Genomic DNA, 27,424 nt, shown 5'->3' with positions numbered 1-27,424 from the left:
TAATAAATGCACCATCTGGTGTGGAGGCAGATAGTGTGGGGGGGTCTGTGCACACGGGGCAAAGGGTACAGGGGAATCTGTACCTTCCACTCACTTTTGCTGTGAACCTAAAACTGCTCCTAAAGGAGGAGACTGTCGCTCGCCTCTCAGAATCCCACAAGTCAAGCCGACCAAAGAGTAACTACAGACACTCCCAGCGAGTTTGTAAGCCTCATCCAGAAGACGAATGTAGACACACACTCGGCCGAGAGAAAACACACTTGTTTTCAGGCACATGTGGCCACTTACCGGACGGCTGAGCTTCCAGGGCACAGGAATGACAGCTTGCGTGACTTCTGGAGGGAGTCAAGGGTCCAGGACCAGATCCTGGTGGAGGTGGCAAGGGCTGCGGGAGGGCCTGGGGGTTCAGGTGTCGGATCAGACTATAGCTGAGGGGTGTGTAAGCGGGAGACCCGTTAGTGACTGGCCTTAGCCATCCCGATGACACTGTGCCACCTGGCAGAACGTCACAGAGTGGAGGCAGGGGAGCTCTCTGGAGGGCTGAGGGCAGGCTGGGTGGTGGTGCCCCTCCTGAGACAGGAAGCCACAGGTAGCCACAGGGTGCGCCTGGGGACATTCAGGAGACCAGACCCCACGGCAGAGGGCAGAGGCTGGGGGACATGTGGAGGGGAGGCCAGGGCGCAGGCTCCCTGCTCCTTGGCGAGGACACTTGGTATCAGGGCACTCATTTGGTGAGCACCTGCTGCACACAAGCTGCTCTTCCTAAGCCCCAAGCCCCCGCCAGCTATACCTGACATGTAGTGCGGGGCCGGTGCCCAGAGAACGAGTCCTCTGACCCTGCTGGCTGTGCTAGAGGCTGCACCAGCGCCCTTCCACCCTCCTCAACACACTTCCAATTAGCAAAGAACCGCGTTCTGAGGGGTTTCTGCAAATCGCTGCAGGATGAAAATTGAGTCGGGAGCGGCTGCCTTGACAGGGGCTGGGACAAGAGGTGTGTCCACACTGGGCAGCCCACAAACTGCCTTCAAACTCCCATGGCCTCCCTTCCCTGGGCTGTTCTGGATCCTTCTGACCAGCCGCTGTCCAGCCCAAGCCTGCTGGGGTGCCTCCCACACACCGAACCCCAGAGGCCACCCATCAGGCTGGAACTCTGGAGGAGGAAATGTGAGCTTTGAGCCAGGGTCCCTGCCCCCTTGGTCCAGGTGCTGGGGGCAAAGGGTCCCTCCTAGAAGCCCCCCATCTGTGCTGTGGGCCTACCTCTAAGGCACGGTCCCCTCCATCACTGTCAGGCCATGGTGACCACCCTGCTCTGGCCACAGGCCCGTTCCCATCACTCTGGTCTCTCCTGGCTGCTGCAGAGCTGATACCGCCCAGGGCCCCCTCTCGTGCCGCCTGTGGCCGGAGAGGGCAGTGGTGCTCAGCATGCCCATGACACCCTCCACTCCCGACACTTCTTGGCAGCTGGTTCATAGGCCCCAGGGTGGAAACCCTCTGGCAGGAGTCTGTGCTCTGCTCAGGAGGCAGCACTTGACCACACCCGCCGAGTGGACGCCTGGGGCAGACGCCAGCACCAACTGCCCATCAGGCTGCCGGGTCTCCCCACATGTCCCCGCCGCTAACACGGCGAGGGGTCCGCACGTGGCTGGGGGGCTCTCCTCCTGAGCCAGGGCAGCCTTCAGAGTGTCTTTCACAGGGGTATGGTGGTGTGGAGGGCGAGAGGCCAGACACAGCCGGACCCACAGCCTCTGCAGTCACCGGCCTCAAAGGTCAAGGCGCTACAGGCAACCGTCATGTCCCATGTCCAACTCAGGCCCAGCAGAAAAGAGCAGACTGCTTGTTCCCACACCCACGGGACGCCCCGCTTCCCTGAAATCCGCACTTGCCTGCCCTCTTCCCCACAGGCCCCCAGCTGCCTGCCTGAAGCCAGCGTCTGCCCCACCCATGGCGGACACCTCTGCCTGTAGTCCTCCAGGAAGCAGCAAGACCCCAACTCTGGGTACCAGTGGAGCTCCCAACTGGGGGTGGAGAGCACAACAGAGAGGGCAGGCACCAGGCCGACGTGCAGGAAGCTGGCTCGCAGGTGGCTCTGCCACCCTCCTGATAAGTGGCTCCATGTCCCCATTGTGGGAAGGGATCATCAGGCCGGCCACATGTGGGTCAGGAACCCCTCACACGCAGGACCCAGGGACCCAGAGACTTCGGCAGGGCCTGCTCAGTGCTGCCACATTACCAGTTACGTCTGTCCACCTTGGAAGTGTGTGAATACACAAGCACACACTGGGGCCACAGCAAGGCACCTGGTGCCACTGGGGACAGTGGAAGGGCCGTGGCCCCCAGACCACAATCCCTCCAGAGAAGGTGTGGTGGGCGCTCCTGGGCAGTCTTCACCATGAGACGGACGTGAATTATGAAAAACATTTTTATTTTAAATCCAAGCACCAAACAGGTACTTGCAAAACAACATACAAAGTAGGACTCAGATGCCCGCCCCCACGCTGCCTCTGAGCACCAATGAGAAAAACCACCTGGGACCTGCCTTCCCAGAAACCCCCGCTTCAGGGGCTGCAGGCGAGGAGGGGCTGGATGGCAGACCCTCCCTCGCCTGGGGTCTGGGGCCCTGCCAGCACAGATGTCCCAGCGTGGCCTCCCAGCCCCACTTCCTAACTCGCTAATGCGCTGTGCACCGCTGGGGGTCAGCTCTGGAGCTGCCCACGCTTGTCTGTATGGCTCTGAAATGACACTCCACCCAGTGGCCCGTGGCCTGAGGGCATGCTGACTGAGCCGAGGGTTCTAAGGGCAAGCCACAGTCTTCTGTGGTCGAGCTGGTGTGGCCTGGGGACAGGCTGGGTGGCCACACCTAACAGGGACCCGACTCAGTCAAGATACGCTTGAATAAGAAGTAAACAGCACACTGAACCCAGGAAGTCTGTGACAACATCCAACGTAAAGGTGACAGAAAGAAAACAAAGACAACACCTCAGTAGCTTCACGTGGGGGCAAGGCCCGCTGAGGGGGGCTCTGGGCACTTGATGGACAGAAGGATGGACGGAGCCCAGTTCCCTTCAAAGGGCGAGGGCCCTCCCCCACAGTGGGGACCCAGGGCTGCCGGGGTGACCTGCAGCTGGCCACCTGCCTGGTCCTCATGAGACCGACTATGAACGGCCCACGGACAGCCCTTCAGTGAGCGTCCAGTCCCCACCCTGACCGGCACTGGGCCTGGAGCACTGGGTGCAGCTCCCCCTCCAGGGGGTCCCAGGGGCTGAGGCCATTATGGCGGCCCCACCAGCAGGCTGGACACGGGGCGATAATGAGCACACCGCCCCCCAGGACAGACGCCATCGCAGAGCCACACCCGCCATCGGACTCCCCAGGAGGCTGTCCCAACAGCCATTTTGTACAAAACACTCTGGAACCCAGAGCAGATCCGGAAGCCTAGGCACTCAGCATTTGTTTGGGTTGAAAATGCTAGAAGTCTGACTCTTCCTAGAAGCCTTCTAAACCACTGACTGGAAGCCTGGTGGTGCGTGTGCAATGGCCCCTGAGCGCCGAGCACCGCCAGGCGGGCAGGGCCAGTGGGGACTGCGTGCTGCTGGGGCCCTCAGCACCTCTGCTCAGGTGAGTGACCCCAGGCCCCACATGCTAACCTGTTCCGGGGACAGAGAGCAGAGTGCCAGCCGCCCTAAACCTACAGAAAACTGCGGGAAGAAACCAAATCCATAGGATCCATGGCTTTCCACACTTGGGGACAGTCCCCAAGACATGTGCTAGTGACGTGCCCCAGCTGCACAGGCCGCCGCGGGCTGCTCCCTGGCGAGGTGTCCGCGCCCTCCCCCACCTGGCTCCTGACCGGGCCCAGCGTGTAAACAGTGTCAGTAAGCAACAGGTGGAAAAATATATTTCCCAAGAAAAAAGGGAGGAGGCTCCGAACTCGAAACCGACATCACAGGTCGCTGTCATCTTCTATCCCTCTCCTCTCGGTCTGTTTGGCGTTTCCTCTCTTTGGTTCAGCAGCCCCATGTGACCGCCGGGCGCTGGCACTGTGTTCCCACGGGCCACGGCCTGAGAGGCGGCCGGTCCTGAGCCCGCGAGGGGCCGCTCCCTCCGCCAGCAGCTACTTGTGCCCATGGCCCTCTGCCATGGTGGCCACCTCGATGGTGGCCGAGTGCTCCTCGGGTCCCGGGGCGGCCACGGCACTCTCCACGGCCCCCGTGGGCACTGTCACGACGGTGCTGCCTCCTGGGGACACCTGGGCCACGCTCTGCAGGGTGGGGCCCAGGCCGGGCAGCGTGAGCAGCTGCAGTGGGCTCACCACCTTGACCACAGTGCTGCCGTCCTGCATGGCGGCTGTGCTCAGGACCGTGAGACTGGACGCGTCCGGGTGGATCTCCACTGTGCTGGGGAAGCTGCTGCCCGACGAGGCAAGCACCGTGTAGCCCCCAAGCAGGGGTGAGGCGGGCGAGCTGGGAGCAGCCTGCGGGGAGCCCTTGCCCAGCACGGGGGTGGGCAGGGTGGACACCACTTTGCCGAGTGGCACGCTGGTCAACTGCGGAACTGGCAGCCCCGGGCTGAGGGCGATGGCGGCCGGGCCAGACGTGGCCCTGGCGAGCCGCGGCCGTTTCATGGGGGGCGGCAGGGGCACGGGCGTAAGCGTCATGAGCACGTTGCTGAGGTGCTGTGACTTGTGCTTGAGCTCCTTGGCCCGCCGGCGGTGCTCGTCACACTGCTGCTCCAGGGCTGCTTGGGGGCAAAGACGGCGTCAGGTCGCACGGCCGACCACCGGGGACCGCGTCCACAAGCCTCTGTCTCCCACACTCCCTTCCGCCTCCCTGTGCACGGACACTCGCTCTCGGGGCCCCTCAGAGGAAGTCAATCACAGGGCGCAGTAAGCAGCCCGCGCCACGCGCATACAGGCGGCCTCTCCCGGCTCCACTGCTTTCTCCTGGAGTCACGACGCAGGGCCTCAGGTGCTCTGCACAGGTGACTGTCCTCGCACAGTGGCGGTCAGCGCACCACTGCCCGCCTACAGCGCCAGGTGCCCTCCCGCCCTCCAGAAGCAGCCATCCTGTGCGGCTGGGACAGGACATATGGGCTGCACGCACCTGCCAGGTCGCGGGCATACTGCTCCCGCGAGCGGTCCATCTGGCATTTGTGGCCGGCCAGCACCTTCTTCACCAGGTCCAGCATGCCAAAGTTCTGCACGATATTGTTGAGCAGGACGGCATCTGCAGGCAACATGGGCGACGGGCACGGTGAGTGCGGCCCAGCCCACCGGCACAGCTCTGCCCCTTCTGCTCCCAGCTCAAGTGGCACAGAGGGCCTGGAAGGGCGGGGCTGGCCGCCCACCCACACCAGCTGCAGGGCGGCCCGAGAACAGTGCCCAGTGCCACGGGCAGATGCAGGCCCTTACCTCGGAGCTGTAGGGGAGGGTCCTGGACCCGCTGCTGCAGGCCCTTCATGGTCTCCACCAGCTCTTGGTGAAACTCCTGGATGACCTCGTCCAGCAGGCCAGCGTCCTTGAGCCCTCGCCAGAAGGCAAATGTGTCGTCTGGGAGGGAAGAAGAGGCTCAGAGAGCGGAAGTCCCGCACTGGACCCCACCACAGGCTTCTAGCCACAGGAGGAGCAAGGACCTGCCGGGAAGACATGCTCCCCCGCCCCCTCCCACCACTGAGCTGGCCCAGGCGGGGCCTCGGGTCAGAGGGCAGGAGGCAGCCTCGCAGCACTGCCCCTCCCTCCACAAGGACCCCATCGTGGGCCACCTGCCTCTCCCAAGGGCCCCGCCTCAGGCCCCCACCCAAGAGAAGCCCACAGGAAGGCCCCGCACCTCCGATGGCCGTGCTCCAGTCCCCGGGGTCCTCGCAGGTCTCTATTGTGATGGTCGCAGGAGACCCGTTCACTGCAACCGGGACGACGGTGGGTGAGCCTCGCGGCAGGACCCCACCCAGCGCCTCGCCCGAACGCCAGCTCCGGGTCTGCCCCTGGCGCCGATTTCACGAGCACACACAGTGCAGCCACAGCCACGATTCACTTCCTCGCATCCTAAAACTCTTTTAACTGTCTCCTCGCAGGCACCTCATCCCAGACACGCACAAAGGACAAAGAGCTAACGTGACCTTCCTTGAGACTGCCACCCATTTCCAACAGCTTGGGACATGGCGCCGTGCGTGGGTGGGACCTGGGTGCCACCCAGGGCCACCCTTCTGACTGGCTGAGTCACTGCTGCTTGGCTGGGTCTGCTCCTTGCATCTACTTCATCGACACCATCGTGTATCTTAGTTTCTCTCTAGTTCTAGTTTTCTAATTGGAAGAGCTGGGACTTTAGGAGACGCATAAGCTGTCACTTGGTCTCTAGGGCCTACAGCACACAATCAGGAACAGTGTCATGTGAGAGTGACCTGGCTTCACAACACGCCGGCGACTGGCTAACATCTGCGGAAGCATTTTAACCATAGGCATATGACACCCTGTCCACACCCGACAGAGATAGGGCCGGGGGTGTTACGTGCTTAGAACAAGCGGGGGCACGATGTCCCGTGGTCTGGACTGACACAAAATCTCTGACTAGCTACACAAAGGGACTCTGGCTGAAGAAACCACCACCAACGTAACATGAAGCAAAGCGACAGACCAGTCCAGTCCAAACCATGAAGGAACGACAGAGTTCAAGGAGCTAAACCTGCTGTGGCCTTTGCTGGACATGCTGGGCACTGACTGGGGCGCTCAGAGCCTGGTCCTTCCTCAGGGACCAGCCACCCCAGCTGACCCCACTGTGAGGCTGAGGGTCTGGACCCAGGAACCTGGGGTGGCCCCATCCTCATGAAAGCCGCCAGCCCAACAGGACTGGGGTGTGCATGCAGATGTGTCTGGGGGCGGTGCTTTGCGGGGACCCCGCCCCTCCCCGCACTGCCTGGGCCATCCTAGGAGCCAGACCAGAGCGCAGCCTGGGACTCTGGTCCAGAAAGAAGCTGAAGGACCAGTACCCCACCCACTGGACAAGGAGAGCCAACAAATCCAGCCCTGCCAACTGCCAGCTCCGCGTGTTCCTGGAGTTTCTGGGAAAGACCGCAGCACAGACCAGCTGTCAGCACGCAGCCCGCCCACTGCTCGAGCAGGGCACACGACGGGACCTGACTGCTGCCCCCAGGCCCCCTTTCCTTCCTCCAAGTACAGGGCAAGGTCCCTCAACTAGCCATCATCTGGTCAGCAAGGACAGTCCCTGGCCACAGGGCAGCACACCCACACTGACTTGTGCAGGGACAGTGTAGGGACAATGCAAGTGACATTACCAGAAACGTACCACCACCAAATCAGTAGATAATACGAGTGGGGAACTTAGGACCTAATTTCACTCGGACTTCAGTTTTAAGAACTTCTCTACTCAGAAAGCCACAGTGACTCGGGGGCCTGGCCTGTCCTGCTACAAGTTAGCACCAGACCCCAGTGTGACAGACTCAAGGGGCAGCAACACGGCCGAGAGGCAATTGCTGCGGAAGATGCACGTGCCGCCGGGGGCACGGTGTGGCAAAGCTGGTGGGCGCTGGGCGGTGCCTTTGATACCCCTCACATGCCCCTCTACATCCGAAGGACGAGATTTTACAATCGAAGTGGCTTCAAAAGGAAACGCGTGACTCTTCCCTGTCTCGGAAAACAGCAGTTCAGCCCGACTTCCCCAGAGTGGAAGGGGGCAGCCGCTGGCCCGAGCCTGTGCCCTCGGCGGCCAGCCGCAGAATGGGCGGGTCCCCCGGCTGGCGTGGCACATACCGTCAGCCGTGGCGGGCGTGAGCGGGAGGTACTCGGCGGCCGTGGGGCTGCTCAGGGACACGCGGGCCCCCGAGAGGTCGATCTTGGTGCTGCGGCAGGTGTTGGAGCACACCTTGTCGTGCTGGTAGAAGTCCAGCTCCCCGGAGTCCATGATCTTCCTGTGCAGAGGAGACCAGCATGTCGCGTGCGCCCAGAGCCCAGCCGCGACTATACCCCATGGTCCCGCCCAGCCCCCACTAGCATGTCCTGAGGTCCCCAGAGGAGAGGAAGGCTGGACCTGGGCGCAGGTCCCAGGAGGGGCGACCGAGGCCGTGCCCCAAGAACCCCCGCACAGGCTTCTCCACGGCCAGGACGGAGCTCTGCCAGCCGTGCAGACACTCATGACAGTAGCATGCAGCCCTGACCAGGGGAAGCAAGGCCACAGTGGCTGGGGTCCTGAGGGAGCAAAAAGGCCCCAGGGGGCAAACTACGGTGACACGGCTGTTGAAGGTGGCACAGACCAGGAGCATGGCAGAGACGCCTACTAGGAGAAGACTGTGCTTCTGCCTCTGTGCCGCGAACTCGACCACGAAAGGGTCTAAAGCAGGGGTGTCTAAACTACAGCCCGATCCATTTTTTATTGGCCCGCAGCAAATTCCAAAAATATATTTAGTTTACTTAAATAAACCAGGTGAGGCAATACGTACTTCACCTCGAGTGAGTGGCCTGGCTGTTTGTGTATTTTACCGCATATGATCCTTGATAAAAAACGTTGAAAAAAGTTTGGACACCCCTGGTCTGAAGGCTCCACGGGGCCTCACTGCGCTCCCTGGCCTGCTCTCCCAGCAAAATAGCCCATCGCCTCCCACGGCTGTGACACACAGCCGCTAGCTAGGAAATCAGGGCCAGCTCGATGTGCGCTTGGGGACAAGCCGTGAGTGCTGTGGCAAGGGACAACCCCCGCCTGCTATGGAGGAAACGTGGGCGGCATCACGAGGAGAGCAAACAGGGACAGAGCTGTGGTTGGGGCCCCCAGAGATGCCCACAGGTGCTCCCGTGGCAGCAGCATGTGCCAAGGACCGCATCTCCTGGTGCAAAGGGCATGGGAAAGCAGTCCCTGCCCAAGTCAGCGACCAGATTTAGCTGCAGCACACAGACCCTGTCTACATGGCTCTGCGTGGCCATGCACAGCCACGGGACGAGCACAGGCAGAAGGGCAGGAACGGACCAATGGGGCTGCCCCTGCAAAACCAGGAAGGGCGAGTGGCCACCCGCACAGCAGTAAACGCTGAAGCATGAAAACCACGTCGGCATTCCTGGTCTGCTCAGGCTTCTCGGAAGGGGCATAACGATTCCTGCTTCACAGGTATCACAGTTGCTGTGACAGGCCACACCCCGGGGCGCTCCTGGAGCCCTCTAGGTCCTGGATCTGACGTGTACGTGAAGCAGCCAAGAGCCATGTAGTTCCCGCACGACCCAGCTAGTGTCAAAGGGGAAGGTGGGCGACCCCTTCCCCAGAGCACAGCACGCGCCGGGGCCAGGCTGAGACCCGCAGACGCTCAGTGGCATGAGAAGGCGAGGGGACAGGACCCTTGCAGGGAGACCAGCTGTGCCAGAAAGCACAGTGTCCGAACAACTGGCCATACTATCGCACCGCAGACTAAGGAGAAGTGGGCTCTTCCCCCGCACTCCCGGGCCTGGGGAGCTGGTGAGGGACGCTGCCTCCGGTGACTTGGGGGCTGTGCACATGCATGTTAGTAAGAAGAGACACGAGTAAAGAGCGGGGGGGGGGGGCTATGTGAGAGGTGCGGCCTGTGCAGACACTCATGCACTGCCAACATCTCACTGTGAAAGTCCCAGGGGCCTCCAGGTAAGAACCAGAGTCCAAATGAGACAGCAAAGCTGCTGGCACACTGCACAGGGTGTGGGCGGAGCAGCCGGGCACGAGGCAGCTGTCCTCAGCTGCGAGACCCATAGGCAAAGGGACAAGCACGGAGCACTGCTACCCTGGCCTCGGGGCCGCCCGCCCACCCAGCGCCCACCTGAGCATGATGCCGTTCATGCGGATGGCTCTCTTCCAGTCCTTCAGGGTGGACTTGCCGGCCAGGTGCACGAACTCCTTCGGGCTGATGACATGCTGGTCATACTGCAGAGGGAAGCACAGGGGTCAGACGGGGCCTCCTGCCTAAGCTGCGTCCGAGCCTGGCCAGGCCGGGCGCCCGCAGGGCCGCAGACTGAGGCTGGGGGAAGAGCAGCTTAGGTCAAATGGTGTGGCCTCCTGCACAGACAGGGGCTGGATACAGAGCTGAGCACCTGGCCGCTGTCCTAAGAATACACTGTGGGCCCGGGGCGGGGGAGATGAGGGGACCACACCCCTCGGAAAGGTGTGGAGTTCTCCCTCCAAACAGCAGTCAGGTCTTATGCGTAACTCGTTCAGGGCCCCGTGTACAGGGTGAGCTGTGAAGGTCCCTTCTGCCTGTCCCATCCTACACCTAACGGCCCCGCACAGTGCAGGAAGCACACGTCCCACTCTTGCCCTGACGGGCACACACGTCCACTTCACAGTCTAGAACAGTCCTCCCTACTTAGAGGTCTGGGCCTGCTGGTCTCACCCACTGCCGGGGCTCAGATGGCCTGAGGATGTAAAATATCCTATTCAATCTTGTTAAATGAGCAATTATTGGAACCAAAATCACAACAAAACTATGTTTACTTAGAAAACGAGCAGGGTGGGATAGATGAGTCAGCAGGTCTCACAGAGGCAGAAAGGCAGGCTCTAGCTGTGGCCTCCAGGGCTCCCCCGAAGGTGGCCTGCTGGGGGGCCCTGCTGACCCTGCCCGGCCTGGCCCCGACTCCCCAGCCACCAAGCAGAGCACCTCAGCTCTGTATCGCCACCAGACGTGTCAACTGTGGGTCAGCCGTGGCAAATACCACCAGCCAGAGAACTTCTGTGGATGGAAGCAACTTTCCTCATTTCCTGAGCATGTGCCCCTTCTCTCACTGAGTCCAGGAAGCCAATGGATCCCCCACTCGGCTGGTCATGGCCTGGCCACCACCTACCAGCAGGAAGTCCATACAGGCCAGCCTCTGCCCCCCAGACGTGCGGCTATCGCTGGCCATTGCATCTGACCCGCCCTGGCTATACCCGTCTGGTCCGTCCCCCCCTCGACCACCTTCCCCAGGTGCTGTCGTCTTCATCGGCTGACAGTCACTCTTCGCGTTCCCGATTTTCCTCTGCCAGTTAGGAAGCTGCACTGTGCTCAAGGTGGACACTGGGACACTGTGGCCACCTAAGTGGTCAGCGTCCAGAGCTGCACAGTCCCACTCAACCCTTGCCAACCCCACTGCCACACGTCTGACCCTTCAGAACGTCCCTAAGACGTGCTGTCCATGCTGCAGTCGGTCACGCTGCGCCTGGCCCACACTCCCACTCCCTTCACTCTTCACACCTCCTTTCACCTGAACCTGCTGGGTCACCTCCCCTCCGCCCGAACGCTCCACGCTCCTTCAGCGATGACCTGGTGGTGGTGAACGCAGTGGTGGCCGAAAATGTCAGCCCCGTTTGGGGAGCTGTTGTCGCCAGGCACAGTCAGTCCAGCTCTCCGCAAAAACTCGCTGCCGGGGGTCCTCGCGCCCGAGCAACTGTCTGCTCCCCATTTTGGGGGTCTTATCTCTTGCTCTGTTCCACAACATGCTACCTATGGCACCCTCTTGTTTTGTTTCCTTCTTTTCGTTTGGCGATTGTTTTAATCAAAAGAGCAAGAACAGCACCAGTGCTCAACTGTCTGCACCCAGTGCCTCATACCAACGCTCCCCATCCAGGCGCCTGCACGCGATCGCTCCCAAGCTGTTCAGAGTCAAGTGTAGGCATCGGCCTGTTGTCCTCTGCACAGCAGGCCCTTGAATCATTTGATGAAAAACAATCAATTCCCGCCGGGGCAAACTGTGTATGTGGAGAGTCTGCGTGGGTTTCCTCCCCCATCCAGACGTGCAGTGAAGCAAATGATGTGTCTGCCCCGTCCCCATTGGAGCAAATGTGAGTGCGGGTGGCCCTAACATGGAATGTCTCGTGGGGGGGTCCCATCTGCACCGTGAGCCACCTGCTGGGAGAGGCTCTGCTCTGGCCCCACGACCCTGAACTAGAAAATCGGGTTGGAAAATAAGGATCTGACTTTTATTCATTTTCCTTAAATGTGTGTATAGCTTACGTGGATTTTCACGTTTAACATTAGAAGTGTTTGGGGTCTTCACTTAGAAGTTTGGTGATGTTTCATGACCAGAAATATGCCATAGGAAGCTATCCTTGTGCCTCGGAAACACGCGCTCGTCACACAGCGTTTTACACCCGCGTCTCCACAAGCCCGTCGCTGACGCTGAGGACTCGCGTGCCTCTCGTCGGGGCTCAGACAAGGTTCTCTTGTGTAACTGCGCTCTGCCGTCAGCACACTGTCTGGCTCACGGGCAGCATTCAGACTTCAGCGTCCCAGCGATGGCCGGCGGCGACCTCCGTCTCTGACACAGGACCCAGCCTAGACCCTGCTGCACGAGCTGTGCCCCCACCTGTCGTCCTCACCTCGGCATTCTTGTAGCACGCAGGTCAATGGTGTCGCAGACGGTGGCTCAGTTGGTGTCTGTCTGGTGTTTTCTCACGAGTAGTTAGAATTCCTGCCCATGCAGTCAGGAGACCCACCATGGGGTTGGGCCTGTCCTGATGCTAATGCCTACACGTCACAGTTGGTCACTGCCCACGCGCCAGCTTCCCGTGACAGCTCCTGTTTCCCTGTGGTTGCTGCCCGTCGATGGGGGCGCTGAGACGAAGCAGGTTCCTGTTCCTTGTCCGCCTTGCACCCACTCGCGGTCTCTGGCTCCCTCTCGCCCATGTCCGTCAGTCGCATTCTACTAGGAGAGCTTTACTGCTCACATTTATTTGACATAAGTAAGTGATGTGAACTGTACTACAATAAAGACAGGCTTGTAGACGCTTATTTTCCTTGAGTTAGAATCCAAACTGTCAGTTGTTTTGATGTTCAGTTGTCCCAGGTGGAGCCAGTGAAGGCCCCGAGCTTTCTGAAATGCAGTTGGTTTTTTACTTCATTCAGTCTGGATTTGTTGTCTCCTGAATGGCCTATCTTCCATTATGAATGTTCTCAGACCCTCCAGAACTCAGATGCATTAGGCTCTCTCATGCCTCTGCATCCCCTTTTTATTTCTGTGGATTGTCTTCTAGATAACTTCTTTACCTCCATCTTCCACTTCACCAATTCTCTCTCCAGCTTTACAGCCTACATGCTGTAAAACCTATCCACTAACTGTTCAATTGTAACCATGTATTTCATTTCTAGTTTGTTTTTCCTCATCTGCTTATGCTTTACTCATATTTGATCCTCTTTTCTACCTCTTGAAATAAACACAATTATTTTATATTTTGTGTCTCAAAATCCCAATGCCTGACGTGTCGTGGGTCTGATCTGCTGTCTGCGTTCTGTGGGCGCTCACTCAGCTGCTTCATTTCCTGGTGTGCTCAGTGTTTCTATTTTACTGTGAGGTGTTCCTTTTCTTAGAATATTGTGGAAACTACTTGAAACCTGAGATAGAGATGAATTCCTCCAAAAAGCATCTTTCGTTTTGCTTCTGTTAGATTCCTGCGGGAACTGCCAGCCAGGAACCCCTTACAACTAAACTCTTAACTTAACCTTCAGGTTCAGGCCACGGAGCAACCCTTCAGAGCGCCCGTCTTCCATTGCGCGCTAAGCTGCGAGCAGTTGTCCTTGCCCAGGGTGGAGTGGGGCTGGGGGGGGTGTGACTGGTGGCTAACCCTAACAGAGGCAGAGCCCTTTGGAAGGAGCAGCATTACCGGGGACAGTCCTGCCCCCAACGACACACCCTGGGACGCCCTGGGCTTCATCTCCTCATCCTCAGGCCCGCAGGGCTAAGAAAAGCAGTGTCAGGCTAAGGCTGTGTAGGCAGAAGACAGAGTCGGTGCCCGATCCCTCTAAATCCCACCTTTACTTGGGCCCTGGGCCTGAGCATTTCTTCCTATTTCGCCAGCTTCAGGAGACACGTTACCTAGGATCTGGGGCTGCTTTCAGCACCAGATGGGTCTGGGTACCTCAGTTACCATGCTGTTCACCCTACTCGACTAAATGGGTCCTTCCAAAGCACAGGTTTCACCGCCCTGCCAGGGAAAGCCAGCTCCCCAGCTCAGCAGTCATGGCGGCTGCTTTCCCCACCTCTCCCAGCTCCTCCGCTCTGGTAACAGCGACAGTCCTGTAGGCCCCTGAGGCCGCACTGCCCTCACAACCCCCCAGCACACAGACTCTGCCTCTGGCTCCGCCCACAGGCCCCACCCTTGGAGCAGGGAGCCCATTTTCGGGCCTCACAGTGGTTGTGCTGTGACAGCCGCCGGGCACACAGAACCCACCTGAACACACTTCACGTTGATGCCAGGGCACACAAACTTCCGCCAGATCAGGTTAGCTCTGCTGTCCCCACAGGTAATGGGGTACACTATCTCAGCCTCTAGATTCTCCTCCTCTTCGGCCATCTTCACTTCTCACCAGGTGCAGTGACAGGGAAGGGGTAAAACAGAATCAGTGACAACCTCCCCACAGCACTTGCCACCCAGAAACCAGAAATTATGATGCAGGAAGAGCTGAGATGCGACCAAGGTAGGCAGGGCATGTCCCACAAGTCCCAAGTTAGAGTTTCAGGTAGATGCACAATCAATTTAACTACATTAATATTAATACAATTACCATGTTTCCCCGAAAAAAAGACCTAGCCAGACAATCAGCTCTAAGGTGTCTTTTGTAGCAAAAATTAATATAAGATCCAGTCTTATTTTGCTATAAGACCGGGTCTAATATAATACAATATAAGATAATATAAGACTGGGTATAACGTAATATAATAACAGATCCCATGTCACATAAGTCCCGGTCTTATATAAAACTGGGTCTATGATATGATATGATATATGATAGATATGACATGATATATGACATAAGACCGGGTCTTATATTAACTTTTGCTCCAAAAGACGCATTAGAGCTGATTGTCCAGCTAAGTCTTATTTTTGGGGAAACAGGGTATATTAAACTGGGGTTCAGCTGACAAACCACTTAAAGACATGAGATCAAACTTCCCTTGGAATAATTCTGGAGAAACTTAGCAGCAATGTTCTGAAGTTTGGAAGCTTTTAATGCCACCAGGTGTTCACAGAATTTTCCCTGTAATAAGCAGGGCTGCAGAACCGGGGCATCTGCAGACAAGAGCCCCCCGCTGGGACTGGAGGGTAGGCCCTGGGGAACTGCCCCCCACCCCCAGCTGCCTACGGGGCCTCTACCTAGCACGGCCTCCTTGAGCTGTGAGGATGCTGTGAAAGCAGCTGCCGCGGCCGCGGCCGCGTTCTCCGTGTCCATGTTTTCTTCGGCCAGGTCGCCCCTGCTCGAGAAAGGGAGACAAACATCACCACGCCCAAGGACTGGCAGTGTTCGTGCTGCTGCAGGCCGTTTCGCTCGCACTCCCTGACCTGGTCCAGAAGCCCAGGGGCTGTGCAGGTCAGGGGACCTGGTGTGGACAGTCACTGCCCCCAGCAGGTGTTTTCCCAAATGGCCTGTTTTGTTCACAGCGGCGTCTCAGGTGCCCACAGCAGCGCCAGGGCACGTGAAACCTGTAGGACACACTTGTGGAGGCGACTGGCACCTCCACGGGAATTCTTACCTCCATTTCCTTCCCTAATAAAGCATTTTATTTCTATTATAATGATTTCATAGGGTTACAGAAAATACCAAAAAATATAAAATTTTAGAAAAAAGGAGAAAAAAAATCACCCATGGCCTAACCTCATCTTACACCAAAATAAATTAGGCAAATAAAATGTAAATATGAAAGGCGAGAACATAAAGGTGTTACAAGAGAAAAAAGCACAATTTTCAGAACCGTTTCAAAGTGGTGAAAGGTTTTCTTATATGATACAAAACCCAGAAACAAAATAGATGATAAATTTGTCTCAAAAATATAAAAGCCTCTGTGTGTGGGGAAAAAACACCACCACCAATTCTTTTTAAAAAGAGAGAACTGGGAGGAATGTTCACAGAAGGCAATGGCTGGGTTCCTGCTGCGACATGAAGAGCTCCCACCATCCATGTGAGCACAGCCCAGAGACCCGTGGGACACGCAGGTAAAGCTGCTGCCGGGCCCACCTTCACCAGCAGTCTGTGGGAGATGTCACACGCAGGTGGGAACAGACACACAATGCTGTGAGGAGACAGATGCATGTAGGTCCTGGGTACAGGTCCCCAGGTGAGCTCATATGACGAATGGCTCATGGCACCAGCCCCCCAACCTCAGCAAACACCCGAGCCCCTGGGGGGCAGCCGCTCTCAGGGACCGGGCGGGGTGCCAAGACAGTCCAGTTCCAACTTGGAGGAGCAGGGACGCAGGCCACCTCCTGTCCTGGAGGACGCTGACCCAGGAAATGCCGAGCCAGGAGCCAGCAAGGAGGGCAGGCGGGGACCCAGGAGCATGGGGATGTGAGCCGGGACAGAGGGGCGGCAGGGGAGAAGGTCGGGAGGGCCCCATGTTGGAGCAGGGGCAGGAGACGGCTGAGAAAGCAGTGAGAGGGTGCCGACTGGGACCCCCAGCAGCACAGAGGACCCAGAGCCAAGGGGACAGGGACCCCTGGGCACTGTGGGCTCTGGGCTGGGGGCACGATGAACTTGGGGTGAGAATGGGATGCCCAGCTGCCATCTGACCAGGAGACTTTGAGGTATAACCAGCCCACAGAAGGCTTAGACTCCAGGGGCAGCATGGGAACGCCCAGGGGTGTCCCCTGAGGTCTGTCCCTTCAGTCACTGCCCCCAGGAGCAGCCACCCTCCTGACTGCCTGCACCAATGAACTGGTTTACAGCCTCTGAACTTCCGTACACAGGCCAAAGGTCTGAGGGCCCTGCTGTGCAGACTGCACTTCATGTGGGCGGCTAGCCAGTCCGCTCCACGGAGACGAAATCACCGGGTACCACTCGGCAGGTGTTTGTCACAGTAGGCCTGCAGTTCAGTGAGCCCAGGGCTGAGCCCAGATGTGGGGTCATGGCGAAGCCTAGGATGTATGGGGACCCAGGGAAGGGGAGGGTGGCAAGGGCGGACGAGGGCCGGCATCTACACAGCAGCAGGGAATGTGAGATCCCAGGAGAGGCCGCCCTGGAAGCGGAGTGCTGAGTGCTGGCTAAGACACGAGGGGTCTGCCGGCGCGTCTGGAGCCTCTGGGGGCGGGTCAGCGCGGCCAAACGAGGAGCAGCAAATGCAGGGAGGCTCAGAAGGCAGGCTGTGGGGACCCCTACAGGAAGGGACCTCTGGGGCACTGGGTCTGGAGCTTTTCCCACGTCCCCTCTTGTCCCCCAGGATCACACCTGCACCCCAGCCCATACCCTCCATTTATCCCTCACAGGTGTCTGTCCCAAGCAGCCGCCTGCACACTGTGCCCCTCCTGTTCCCTGCAGGCCTGGACTAATACAGCTCAGAGCTGCCCCGAGAGCAGCACACACCACGTAGGGGGTCAGGGAAAACCCTCATCCTGGCACATCACCCCGTCCACATCTTCAGGGCTGCTCTCCCGTCCCACCAGGTCAGAAATGAGCACTGACCACAAGCACAAACTTGGGGCTTTTAGGGCCGGCTACCAGTGCCTCCTACAGGAAGAACAGCTCTGGGAGAGTCACCCTGACCAGGGTGCGGACTCAGAAGGGGAACTGCCCTGTGAAGGCAGGACCCTGGAAGGCAGAGATGGGGGCAGGACAGGAGCACGTGCTCCTTCCACACGAGAACCAGACAAGCCCTCGGAGGAAGTGAGTCAGGAGTGGAGACACAGAAGCAGGACCCAAGAGAGCCCAGCACTGAGCAAGCAGAGCCATGACTTCTGCCACAGGCCGCGGGCAAACAAGAGGGGACACACGGGCCGCCAGGCTCCCACCAAGACAGAGGGCCGTCCAGGAGGGCTTCAGGAGGGGAGAGGTTACCCGGCGTGCCTCTCACAGCCAGGAGCGAGCGGACACTGTGGGAACTGCTGGCTTCTGCAAAATGCTACTTTCTTGCCAGCCTCGGCTAGGCCAGGCGTGCCCGTTGCCATGGCACAGCCGTGGGCAGGAGGCAGTCCTGCGGCTTTCATAAACGAGGCACTTCGCCACACTCACTGGTCGCAGGCCTCCTGGTGGGGTGTAGGAGGTCACTGCAGAGCATGTGGGTGGGAGCCACAGGCGCGGAAACCTGGCCACATGCACACAGATGGGGCTAGGACGGGGATTTGGTGGGAAAAGACAATCAGATGCCCTGCATCTCCACAGCTCGGTCACATGTGCCAGTGAGGCAGGTGACAGAACCAAGAGCCAGTGTCCAGCACTCTGCCCGCTGGAGGGGAGAGCAGGGTGTGCCAGTGAGGATGAGCCCCCAGGCCAAGCCACCACACAGCAGCAGGGCAAAGAGGCCGAGCTCTGCCTGCGGCAGAGCCGTGCTGAGGTCAGTCTGAACAGAGCAAGGACGCCGACAGGACAGGGAGGCCTACGGCAGCCCAAGCCCCGGCAGCCCTTCCCAGGAGAGCAGAGGCCACAGGTGGTGCCATTCGGCCACCACGAGGAGTGGCCCACGTATGGGGACGGCAAGGACAAAGCAGCAGCTAGTCTCTGCCCGCTTTCTGCCGACTAAGATACACGCCGTCCATTGTGAGAGGGAAGGAAGCAGTCAGCGCGAGGAGTGCCAGGGACCATGCTCTTCAACTCCATTTAGAAAAAGTTTCCCCGCTGCCATCTAGTTCCACTGTCCCCACTGCCAACTTCTCAGGAGAGAAATGACCAGGTACTTCCAGAAACAAGAACCACGTGGCGACAGTGATGCAGGGATGGGGGCAAAGATGAAGCATCATCTGTCCTGGCTGATGGGGTGACCCACTTATCCTGCACACTCTCCACTCTCCTCAAACCCTGACTTTAGCTGAGAAGTGACTGAGGGAAACTGCTGATGCCTAGGCCAGGCCAGACGCCAGCCATGCCCACTGGCCGGAGGGCTGAGGCCCCATCCTCACCCGTGAGCCGCCAAGTTGGTTGTCACCAGCACCGTCTTCACCTCCTCCACGCCGCTGCCATCCACCGCGGTGTCAGGTGTCGTCACCACCACCACCTCCTCCATGTGGACACTCACATCCGGGGTCGCCATGGCTCCGCTATGGAGGACGCCCGGGACTGAGTGTCACTCCCCAGGATCTGTAGTCCTAGAGGAAACAAGGCACAGGTCACAGATGGTCCCCACAAGAGCTCGCAGCACGCATGTCTCCAAGTATTCCTCCTTCCATCCCAGCATTTTTGACCGAAATGCCAGCAAGAGAAGGGCTATTCCCGGGCTGCGGGTTCGGGTGAGGATGCAGCGAGCACGGCTTGCCCGTCTTGTCTGCTAAGAGTCCTGAGCAGGGCACACGGACAGCGGGGACAGGAAGGAGGCACAAGCGCAGCAGACCCTGTGGTGAGCCTCCCATTGCCACCTGTCCTTGTGTCCCCTGGCTGGAACTCAGAAGCTGCCTGCATCCCACAGCTGTGCACAGACGAGCCCTGTCTCTGGTTTGGGGAAACGGACAGAAATCCACATAACCCCCCTGGAAAAATGTCTGGAAGTTCCCTACCAAGTTAAATATACTCTCACCATGGGACCCAACCACCCCACTCCTAAATATTTGCCCAAGAGAAATGAAAACACGTTTACTCAAAATCCTGCACATACATTTTTATGGCAGCTTTTTGCCTGTCAGCAACTGGAAACCATCCAGATGACCACTAGGGGATGAGTGGACAAACTGTGGTCCATCCATACAACAGGACAGACTCGGAGATGAAAAAGCCAACCGGGAAGCACCTCCAAAAACCTCTGCTGAGTGGGTGCTGCACTGCGGGTCCATTGACACGTGGTGAAGGAGAAACAGGGCTGTCAGGGCTGGGGAGGAGGGCATGCGTGTGCATGAAAGGACAGCACGGGAGGCTGGGGCCGACCTATCTGTCATGGGTTCTGAAGGGGGTGTACCCACAAAGGGGTACATGTGCTAGACCCATAGGACTGCACACCAAAAAATACGCTTTAGTTTATCTTTTGAGAATCTTTTTTAAAAACTAAATTGGCACACACACACAAAATGCTACTGCGCCCTCACGTAGAGACCAATTGGTTTTCCGATGAGGGCACCAAGACCATTTGATGAGGAATGGGAACAGTCTTTTCAACAAATGGTGCTGGGAAACTGGACATCCACATGCAAAACAATAAAGCTGGGCCCCTACTTCACACCATATACAAAAATCAACACAAAATGAGTCAAAAACCTAAACATCAGAGCTAATACTATAAAACGCTCAGAAGAAAACACGGGAAAATCTTCATGACACTGGATTTGCCAGTAGTTTCTTTGCTATCACACAAAAAACACAGGCAACAATAAAAAAATAAGATGAATTAAACTCCATGAAAATTAGACTGTTGTGCGTTAAAGGACACTCTTAGGAGAGTGAAAAGGGAACTTAAGTAAGGAGAAAACATATTTGCAAAGCATATCTGATAAGGGAGTAACATCCAGAATATAAAAAGAACTACAACAACAACAAAACCAATTTAAAACAGGGGTGCAGGACTTAGAAGACATTTCTCCAACGAAAATATACAAGCAGCCAACGAGCCCACAAAAAGGAGCTCAGCATCACTGGTCATCAGGGAAACGCCCATCAAAACCACAGTGAGATGTCACTTCACACCCAGCAGGAGGGTTATTAGAAATCAGATAGAAATCAGATTAATCAGATAGAAATCAGAAAATCAGTGCTCGTGGCTGGGAGACAAAACAGTGCGGCCACATGGAACAGTCTGGGCTCCTCAGAAAGCTCAGCACTGAACCGCCACACCCCCCAGCAATTCCACTTCTAGATACATGCGGCCCAAGGAAGTGAAAGCAGGGACTGACTAACACAGATACTCACACACCAATTTTGTAGCAGCATATTCACAACACACAAAAGGAGGGAACAACCCACAGGCCCATCAGCAGATGAATGGATAAAAATGAAGGGCGGGGGGAGGAAGTCACTGTTTAATGGGGACAGCGTGGCAGTCTGTGAAGATGAAGTTCTGAGGACGATGCTGGTGACGGCTGCACAGAAGTGTGAACGTGCTGAACACACACTGAAAAATGGTTAAGAAGGTAAATTCTGGGGCGGCCGGTTAACTCCGTTGGTTAGAGCTCAGTGCTCTTAACAACCAGGTTGCCTGTTAGATCCCCGCATGGGCCACTCTGAGCTGCGCCCTCCACAACTAGATTGAAACAACTGCTTGACTTGGAGCTGATGGGTCCTGGGAAAACACACTTAAATAAATAAAAGTTAAAAAAAAAAAAAAAAGGTAAATTCTCTGCTGTCTATTTTGCCACAATAAAAAACAACTTTTTAATGCTATTAGAACAGAATTGACTTAGTAGGACTAGATACAGGCTACAAAGTAGAGAATATAAAAATTTACTAAAACAGAAACATTTTCAGAACTTCATTTTTACCATACTTCTTAATGTGCGAATGACATCACTTGCCTAGCACTAAGGCAATGAGCTGCCCAGCCAGGGGACCACCTGGACTGGCACACGTGGGGACCCGCCAACCCAGGGGTGGGAGCCGACTGTACTCAGCTGGTGGGAAGCTCTTCAGGAGGGACCCCCACCCTCCTCTGAGCTCCTTCAGAGTAATGAGCCTTCCTGCCAGAATTAACTAGCCCACATTCAACACCACTTGCAAAGCTTGGCCTCCAGGGCTCAGGTTTTTGCTGTTCACACTCCACCTACCGTGTTTCCCTGAAAATAAGACCTAGCCGGACAATCAGCGCTAATGCGTCTTTTGGAGCAAAAATTAATATAAGACCCAGACTTATACTATAGCAAAATAAGTCCGGGTCTTATATTAATTTTTGCTCCAAAAGACGCATTAGCGCTGATTGTCCGGCTAGGGCTTATTTTCAGGGAAACACAGTACTTTATCTAACAAACAATTTTGTGAACATCTGCTGGAGGAGGAGAACAAAAGGTCCTTGGGCCCACCTTACTTTTTCGGTCTTGAGACTCAGCAGGACCTGTGGGCTCCCCTCTTTAACTAGGAATGGGTCCCCCGACAACCCCAGGAAATGACCACAGGCAAGACAAACTGGAGAAAAGAAAGAGCCCTGAAGTCCCTGGCCACCCATCGAAAATGACGGCACTCTCATCATTTACCCTTGACCCAGAAATGCAAGGAATCTAGGAATGTAGGTGATCTGAAGGGGGGTATGGTGGTTAACTACTGCCAAGAAAACACGCCTTCTCAACGAAAAAGCAAGGACAACTGAAGAAAAGACCGCGTGTTCCCTGGTCTCCCTGTGGAGAGCGGTGTTTGTTAGTGCGCGATCGGTTCCTCAGATTCAGATCGGGCTTTCTATGTCTTCTGCAAGATCATAGTATTTTCCTGTGGATTAAAAAGTGGTTTTAGGAAAGTAAGCTCGCTGCTGCCGGGTCACGGTGGGTGGTCACCCGCCTAGGACTTGCGTAGTTAAAGCCTCACCTGTGCCGTAAGCAGCCCTGTCCACTGTCTCTGTGCATGTAGGTTCCCACGCCTTTGAATGCCCGGCAGATCCCCCTTTAAAGCACTAATCTGAACTCTGTAATCCCATCCCCGCCTCGCTTTCTCCCACCCCCACGTCATCTTCCTCACCTTCCCTCCTTGACTCCAAATGCATAAAAGAAGCTGCAAAGCTGTCATTTCCGGGAAACATTTTTCTCAGTTTGAGGAGATCTTGCTTCCAGGTGTATCCTGTTTGGCTCAAATAATTCTAAAAATTCTCGATAGGTTTGGACATTCTTACTTTAACACTTTTATAAAAGTATCACTAGAAACACAGCAGAGGTCACACACCAGTGTCCCAAAAGTGTGATTTCTTTGATCCTCAGTGTTTCAACAGTTTTCTTTAGTTGCCAACTTTTTCAAAGTTTACAAGGTTCACATGAAAAAATTTCAGATTTCCAGTTTCTCTTGAAAAATGTCAGAAGAGGCGATCCCTGGAGGTGGTGCCTCTTGTCCTGCGTTCTGCGTCCCCGCGTGGTGGGGGGAACAAATGCACCAGCTCTCTGGTCTCAACTACACCCTCCGTGTCTAACGCAGCCCGGAATCTGGCTGGTGGCTCTGAAGACACTTGAGCAGCGAGCGTCCTTCCCAGTTCAGGCCTGAAATGGCTTGTTATTTTAAGGCCTAGGTTTGAATGCAGTTTTGTAAGTGTCCTAAATTCACAGAACTTGTACACATACGTGTATACACAAATATATGTATACAAATTCCTCCCCATCCAGTGTCTTCCCACAATTTTTAAGATACTTCCTATGAAGGAATAATTTCTGAACCAGCAGTCTGCTTAATCTACCCTGTTGGGGTTTATTTAATCCATTTGATTTTACCATTCATAAGAGTGACACAGTTTCTGTACTGTCGGTGGCATTGTCAACTGGTGCTGCCACTGTGGGAAACAGTACGGCGTCCTCAAAAGACTAAGACAGAACCAGCATGCGACCCAGCCCCACCTCCGGGTGTTCACTGAGAGCAGGTGCCAGCAGGGGGGGAGACATCCGCACGGCGCTCCACGTGGCGCTCTTCCCCACGCCGGCACGTGGAAGAATGCGAGTGTCATGACGGGTGAAAATGTGGTGCACACACAAGCACGTTGGCTTTAAAAGGGACGTTTGGGCCTGTGCGACACCACGCGTGCGCCTAGAGGCCAGCACGCTGAAGGCAGCCAGACCCAGGGCAAGCGCGTGACACCACACGTGAGGCACCTCGTACTGAAGCTCAGAGCGGCAGCCGGCGGCGGCGGGGGGTGGCATGTCACCCAGCTCGCGGCCACCAGCTCGCGGCCACCAGCTCGCGGCCACCAGCTCGCGGCCACCAGCTCGCGGCCACCCGGACATGAGTCAGTCCGGAGGCGCCCCGCAGTGTCCGGCCCTGCCAGGCGCTGGGGGCGCATCCTGCTGCTCGGTTCACAAGATGATAACGGGGGAGAAATTCGAAGGTGCCGGACGGACAGCACCGCTGCTCGGGCCGCGGTCACGGCTTCCGGGGCGCGCCCTCAGCTCCAAACTGACGGCGCACGTTTCAGTGACGTGCCGCTTTTTACACGGGGACAAGAGACTGACGTAACGGGAGCCTGACGTGTTAGCCACAGAGACAACGTGGGTCCACGGAGAAGTCAACCGACTGCAGGCGTTCTCCGGTTACCCGCGGGAGCACAGCTCCCCGGCGCCGGCCCGCGCGGCCGCAGCCCCAGCGAACCACGGGGCGGACGGCGGACGGCGCCCCGGCTGCGCCCGCACGGGCCCGTGCTCACGGCTCCCCCGCCCCCCGGCCCGCGTGGACGCGGCTCCGGCGCCCACAGCCGGGGACACCCCAGCCCCCGCCCGCCGCCTTCCGGCAAGATGGAGGCGGGCGCCGCCGCCGACGCCGCCTGACGCGGGCCCGTGACGCCCGTGACGCCCGCCGCGCGCCGCCGCCCCTCCCCCGCTCCCCTCCCCCCGCCGTAACGTCCTGACGCTCCGCAGGGACCCCTGACTGGACGGCGGCGCGCGGCGGAGCGAGAGGCCTCGCCGCGGGGGGCGGCGGGCGCTTACCTGGGCCGCGGCCGGGCCTGCGCGGGCGCCGGCGGGCGGGTGGGCGGCGGGGCGGGCGGCGGGGGCGTCGGCGGCGACCGCGGGCTCCGCTCCTTGTTGGGGATTCGGCGGCGGCGGCGGCGGCGGCGGCGGAGGCCCGGGCGCGCGCTTCCTAGTGACGCAGGCGGCGGGGCCGCGCACGCACGGGCCAGGGCGGGCCCGGAAACTTATTTGGCGCTCGGCGGAGAGGCGGGCAGAGCCGAGAAATAAAGCCCGGCCTGGCCCGACGCGCGTGCGTGTGGGCGGGGGCGGGGCCGCGGCTCCCTCGCTGGGTGGCTCGTTCCGCGGCCCCGCCCCCGGGCGTACTTGCCGGGCGCCCACACACCTGCCGGGCTGCGACCAACCCCTTGGTGGGTACGAGCGGGGAGGGGTTGCCTACGAAGACTTGCTTCAAGATTGGGGCAATGTGCGTGAACAGTAGCAACAAAAACCAGATGCGGGTCCGCTCCTCATCTCCAGCGGGTCGGAGGGCGTACGCAGGGACGCCGGGAGGGCCTGCGCGAAAGGCGGCGCGTCTCTACAGCCTTCCGCTCGGCGAGTCCCAGCCTGCGGTGACGTTTCAGTTCTTGTAGTAGTAAGGCTTAGAAAGGGCTGTGACATTTTTATCGGAACCTCCGCAGTGCTGTACAGTGTTCTTTTAAGTGTTGGCCCCCAGCCGCGCTGTCCGTGCTGTGGGCACTGGCCACGTGTGCTCCTTGAAAATTAAGAACACTCGTCTCTCGGCGCTGAGCCACGAAAAGCCCAGGTGTGGGGTTAGGGACGCGCCGAGCATTTTGCGCACGCGCGCTCTCTCTGGGTGAAAGGCTGGCCTATAAAAGGCCTTGGGTTCTCCAGAATGTAGGACGATAAGCATCGTTAGCTTTTATGGAGTTCCTTTGACCTGGGAGCCAGGAACAAGCGGGCCTGGCTGTTCCACCGGAAGGTGCAGTGGAGGCCCCAGGGTGGTGGTCGGTGGGATTCGTTTGCCCCGCCGAGAGTGGGGCCAAGTTGGGAAGCAACCTGCTCTGGGCCTGAGGACTTCCGCAGGAAGCCAGCATGGCGCTGGGCACATTCTTTAATCTTCCGGTGCTGCGGCACTCAGGGTAGTGCCCAGAGCTGGACCGAGGCTGTCAGTGCTCAGAACAGGGCAGCACACCTGAGCTCTCCTGATCTGTGCAATATCCTCGCTCTTGTGCGAGCAGCTGCCCGAAAAACTTGGGTGTGGGATGAAAGGCTGCCGGGTCCCTGAGTGCTCCCACTCGGGAACAGAGAAGGCAGGAAACAGATGTCTTGTTAGGGCCAAGCCATGTTTACACTTCAGTAGGAAGACGCCTGAAGGCCATCCTTGGACGTTTTCAAGCAAACTTCATTTCAGTGATGTTATAATTAGGAGAGTTACACTTCCATTCTTTTTTCAATAATGTAGAGAGTACTCAAGCCAGTGATGGGAAAAGTCTTTCTTTTTAAAGATTAAACTATTGAGGCTATGTCAGTGCTGGTATTTTATTATCCTGTAAATATGACAGCCGGGATGTGCCTTCTCTGTTTGTCATTTATCTGAGTTTCCCTGTCCTCACATTCTAGACATAGATGCCAATAAAGTCAACAGAGAAGGCCCAGAGGACACTGGTCCTCCCAGGGGACCAGGCCCGTGACATCGTGCCTGCACCAGGAGACTACTGCTCTCCCGTCTGGAGGAGCGATGGCCAGGAGCACAGGGTCTGTCGGCACACCGGATTCTCCATCCCCGTGTTTCCATTGCTGCACGACCTCAGATCTGACACTTGTACCTGAACTCACCTCTTCTGTCTCCAAAAGCACGAGGTCCACTTGGCTGACACTAGGGACTAGCTTTGGGTGGTGGGGTGCTGGTTCCTCTCCAGGAGCACCCATAGGAGATGTCCTGCCCACCCCAGATCCCAAGGCGGAGAAACCACTGTCATGCAAGTCGCCGACTTCAGACCCTGCACCCCAAGAGGGGGTGTCATCACCAGGCCCCAGGATGCCCTGTCCTCATGCACCAGACCACACAAGACAAAGGTAGGCCCAGTTGCCCAGCAACCCTGTCCCTTCCCTCCGCAGCCCTGCAGGCCTTCACCAGTGTGGCTCCAAGCCCCCCATGCCGGAGTAAAGGTTTGGCCCAGCACAGGGCGGACCAGCAGTTGATGTAAGAGCCTGTGGCATTCATCAGTAGGGCTTCAGGGCACATTGCGGCCAACTTTATAAGAAACTACCCCTCATGAAACTTCAGTTCAGTATTAAGGAACGAGCTATTAAGATATGCTTTCCTTTTCCAAGCTCCTGGAAGCCAGAGTTTTTTTCATGTACTGCAACCATTGTTTTTTAATTTCATTGTTTTTAAAGTGTTATGTTACTATGTAATGGGTATATCATTTTAAAACGAATTACTATTTAAATTTCTGAGTTTTAATTCTTAATGTGGTAACTGTCAACCCATATAATCCACATAAACAAAGCTCTTTAGGGATCCTTCACAAACATTTAAGATTGTAAGGCGTCCGTGAAACCAAAAAGTTGGAGTTTCTTCAAAAGTCCTAGTACATAGCTTATAACAGATGATTATTCAGCCGTTGGAGTGGCACTTCCGAAGATGGCAAAGTGCTGACATCGCTGCACAGTCCTCAGGTCCAGATGCTGACACACATCGCTGTTGACAGGCGAGCCCTCTAGGGGGAAGCAGCTTTGGTGGGTCAAGATTTCTGTCTTTAACTTTGCAGTGGTGCAGTTGAATATGTGTTAACAGAAAAAAAGAAATGTAATAAAATAATGCCTACCCTGTTTTCCTCATAGTGGATATTGTGAAAAATTGAAAGCATTGTTGCACATAACATGTTACTGACCAGCCTGCAAGTTCTCCCAGGGCACGGGCTGGTCTCCAGCCCATCTCGGGTCTCCTTAGTGTCACCCAGGTAAGTATTAAGCACTCACTAAATTCGTGTTGAGGACACAAATGC

General features: G+C 57.1%; 1 protein-coding gene and 1 long non-coding RNA gene across 4 annotated transcripts; one reads left to right on the top strand and one right to left on the bottom strand.

Moving 5' to 3' along the window:
• Window positions 1-2,401: 2,401 nt before the first annotated feature.
• GMEB2 (glucocorticoid modulatory element binding protein 2) lies at window positions 2,402-24,562 on the bottom strand. 3 transcript variants are annotated; one of them, XM_081034492.1, is made up of 10 exons: window positions 24,432-24,562; window positions 18,813-18,998; window positions 15,084-15,181; window positions 14,160-14,287; window positions 9,781-9,884; window positions 7,760-7,917; window positions 5,823-5,894; window positions 5,408-5,545; window positions 5,100-5,222; window positions 2,402-4,737 (listed from the first exon to the last, which is right to left on the bottom strand). In XM_081034492.1, exons 2-10 carry the CDS (start codon window positions 18,941-18,943, stop codon window positions 4,112-4,114), a joined length of 1,578 nt encoding a protein of 525 aa, XP_080890618.1. In that variant the 5' UTR covers window positions 18,944-18,998; window positions 24,432-24,562; the 3' UTR covers window positions 2,402-4,111. The 3 variants fall into 3 exon arrangements, with proteins under 3 accessions (XP_080890618.1, XP_080890620.1, XP_080890619.1); XM_081034494.1 differs by having other exon boundaries at window positions 2,402-4,734; XM_081034493.1 differs by lacking the exon at window positions 24,432-24,562 and adding an exon at window positions 22,492-22,606.
• A 142-nt stretch (window positions 24,563-24,704) lies between these two features.
• Window positions 24,705-27,253, top strand: LOC308491106. The gene is made up of 3 exons (XR_013992279.1): window positions 24,705-25,021; window positions 26,034-26,273; window positions 26,366-27,253. It is a non-coding gene; the product is annotated as an uncharacterized lncRNA (long non-coding RNA).
• The last annotated feature ends 171 nt before the right edge of the window (window positions 27,254-27,424 follow it).

Source organism: Rhinolophus hipposideros, assembly GCF_964194185.1.
Source record: "Rhinolophus hipposideros genome assembly, chromosome: 22".
Classification (NCBI taxonomy): Eukaryota; Metazoa; Chordata; class Mammalia; order Chiroptera; family Rhinolophidae; genus Rhinolophus; species Rhinolophus hipposideros.
Note: the sequence above shows the minus strand (reverse complement) of the source record. Positions and strands in the feature narration are given on the sequence as shown.

What these genes read in the sequence shown, in the direction of transcription:
- GMEB2 (XM_081034492.1), bottom strand. Translation starts at nt 18,943, where the DNA reads ATGGCGACCCCGGATGTGAGTGTCCACATGGAGGAGGTGGTGGTGGTG. An exon ending in ACCAACTTGGCGGCTCACGG is followed by an intron (nt 15,182 to 18,812) that starts GTGAGGATGGGG and finishes TTTCTCGAGCAG; the next exon opens with GGGCGACCTGGCCGAAGAAA. An exon ending in GCTCAAGGAGGCCGTGCTAG is followed by an intron (nt 14,288 to 15,083) that starts GTAGAGGCCCCG and finishes CCTGGTGAGAAG; the next exon opens with TGAAGATGGCCGAAGAGGAG.